We start from the raw sequence: 2,838 nt of genomic DNA, 5'->3' as shown, positions 1-2,838 counted from the left end.
ATTCATGAGAGCTTCATCACTTTAACATGATGCAATCACTTTAAAAGGTTGCATAACTAATAAAATGCCTTATTCTCATCTTGTTGCATTAACTTTACTGAGGTGACAAAGAAGCCCTACACTGTATCAGCAATACAGACTGTCTCAGAGGAAAAGACTGAATAGCACCCATAAAACGTGATAAGGAAGTTTCATACAGGAATTCAACAGCACTCTTGTTGGGTAGAGAGATTAAAAATTACCAGCTGAGCATAAGGGAGGTCAGTTTCAAATATTCTGAGAGCTTTAACTTTGTTCACGATGTTCAACAGTTCAGTGTAGTATTCAACAGCCTAAAAGAAAAAGAAAAAAGAGATTTTAATTTTTAAAAATTGATTTGTAGATTTTCAAACTATTACTCTCATAGTTGAAATGGTCATGCCTGATAAAATTCTAGGTTCAATTAATGAATACGTAGTTACTGGGAACCTGCTATATTCAATTATGTTATAAATCATACATATTATATCTTGTTTATATATTATCTAATATGTCAAATTATAAAATATTAAGTAGGTATCTAACAAATATTTGTTGAATTGAATTGGAAGTAAAACATTTAAAGTTGGAAGCAACCTTAAGAATAATCTAGTTTGATCTTACTGACAAAAAACTGAGGCCCAGAGAAAATTAAGGAGCTAGCTCAGGGTCACAAGGGCTAGTAAGCAGCAGAGCTAGGACTAGAGACAGCTTGGAGAAGTGGTGGAAAAACACTGTATGTGGAACCAACAAAGATCCCATTTCTGCCATTTATAACCTAGTCACTGTGACCATGTGACAAGTCCTTCAGTCTCTCTAAGATTCACCTGTGAAATGTGACTAATGATACTTGTATTATAAGAAGCCTGGAATAGTTGAGTATTGAGTATTAATATAGAATTGGTATGCCAATTCTATACTAATATTGGTATAGAATAGTTGAATGTTAGTACCAGGGGAAACTTTGGTTTGTACTCCTGCTTTTAACACCTACTGGTTGTGTACTCATTGGTAAGTCACTTAATTTCTCAGATGTTTCTTCAGTTGTACAACTGAAATATTAATACTTAATTCAAAGGTTCGTTTTGAGGACCAAATGAGATTAAGAAGATAAAAACTTTTTTAAAAGGTACATATTAGTTATTATTATTCCTACTAAGCCTACTTCATAAGCTCAAATGAGAAAATGAGTACTATATAAATACATGGTATTTATTAAGACCTTTGTAGGGAAGGTGATTTCTCTGCTTTTTAACATACCATCCAGTTTTGCGATAGTTTTCTTTCCAAGGAGCAAGTATCTTTTAATTTCATGAGTGCAATCATCATCTGCAGTGATCTTTGAGACCAAGAATATAAAATTTGACACTGCTTCTATTTCTTCTATTTGCCAGGGAATGATGGAATCACTTGCCAAGATCTTAGTATTTTTTTTTCAACTTCAAGCCAGGTTTTACAGTTTCCTCTCTCACCCTCAAGAGGCTTCTTAATTCTTCTTCAGTGTCTGCCATGAGAGTGATATCATCTGAATATCTGAGACTATTGATATGTCTCCTGACAACCTTAATTCTGACTTTTGACTGATCTGGTCTGGCATTTTGCATGATGTCCTCCACATGTAAGTTAAAGAAATAAGGTGACAACAGATAGCCTTGTTGTACTTCTTTTCCAATCTTGAACCAATCAGTTGTTCCATGTTCAGTTCTAATTGTTGCTTCTTGACCTATATACAGGTTCCTCAGAAGATAAATAAGATGATCTGGTACTCCCATCTCTTTGAGGACTTGCCACATTTTGTTGTGATCCACACAGTCAAAGGCTTTAGTGTAGCCAATGAAGCAGAAGTAGATGTTTTTCTGGAACTCCCTTTCTTTCTCCACAATCCAGCAAATGTTGGCAATTTATTCTCTAGTTCCTCTGTCTCTTCAAAAATCAGCCTACTCTTTTGGTAATTCTCAGTTCACGTATTGCTGAAGCCTAACTTGCAGAATCTTAATGTATATAACTTTGCTGACATGTGAAACGAGCACAACTGTTCAGTAATTTGAACATTCCTTGGCATCGCCCTTCTTTAGGATTGGGATATAAATTGATCTTTTCCAATCCAGGGGTCACTGTTGGGTTTTCCAAATTTGTGGGCATATTGAGTGTAGCACTTTAACAACTTCATCTTTTAGGATATTAAATAGTTCAACTAGAATTCCATCACTTCCACTAGCCTTTCTGTTAGCAATTCTTCCTAAGGCCTACTTGATTTCATTCTCCAGGATGGCTGACTCTAGATTACTAACTATGCTGTTATCGTTATCAGTAATGCTACACTCTTAGTGGTATAGTTTTGGTTTTTTGGTTTGTTTGTTTTTTGGTGTATTCTTGGCACCTGTTTTTAATCTCTTCTGTTTCTATTAAGTCCCTACCATTTTTGTCTTTTATTATGGCCATTTTGCATGAAACATTCCCTTGATATCTCTAATTTTCTTGAAGAGATCTTGTCTTTCCTATTCTATTGTTTTCTTCTATTTCATTGCATTGCATATTTAAGAAAACATTTAAGGAAAATCTCCTTGCTATTCTCTGGAATTCTGCATTCAGTGGAATATATCTTTCCCTTTCTCCTTTCCCCTTCCCTTTCTTTCTTTCCTTAGCTATTTATAAAGCCTCATCAGACAGCCATTTTGCTTTCTTGGTATTTTTCTTTGACATGTTTTTGTTGCTGCCCCCTGTACAATATTGTGAACCTCTGTTCTCAAGCACTCTGTCTACCAGATCTAAGCTTCTTTTCAGCTTTGGTCCAGCCACTACATTAGTATAGTAGCCCTC

At 35.1% G+C, this 2,838-nt stretch overlaps 1 protein-coding gene across 1 annotated transcript in view; it reads right to left on the bottom strand.

The window, feature by feature from the left end:
- The window catches only part of LOC138176222 (uncharacterized), a 61,031-nt gene extending 59,409 nt beyond the window's left edge, over window positions 1-1,622 (bottom strand). Inside the window, exons 1-2 of the mRNA XM_069106963.1 lie at window positions 1,491-1,622; window positions 243-332 (exon numbers count right to left, since the gene is read on the bottom strand). Of these exons, the coding sequence (XP_068963064.1) occupies window positions 243-332; window positions 1,491-1,622 (222 nt within the window). The remainder of the gene's footprint in view (window positions 1-242; window positions 333-1,490) is intronic.
- Between the last annotated feature and the right edge of the window lie 1,216 nt (window positions 1,623-2,838).

The sequence above is a fragment of the Petaurus breviceps genome, unplaced genomic scaffold (genome assembly GCF_028583685.1).
Source record: "Petaurus breviceps papuanus isolate PSGF00001 unplaced genomic scaffold, PetGlider_PUasm1.0 84, whole genome shotgun sequence".
NCBI lineage: Eukaryota > Metazoa > Chordata > Mammalia > Diprotodontia > Petauridae > Petaurus > Petaurus breviceps.
This window is presented reverse-complemented; position numbering and strand designations above follow the sequence as displayed.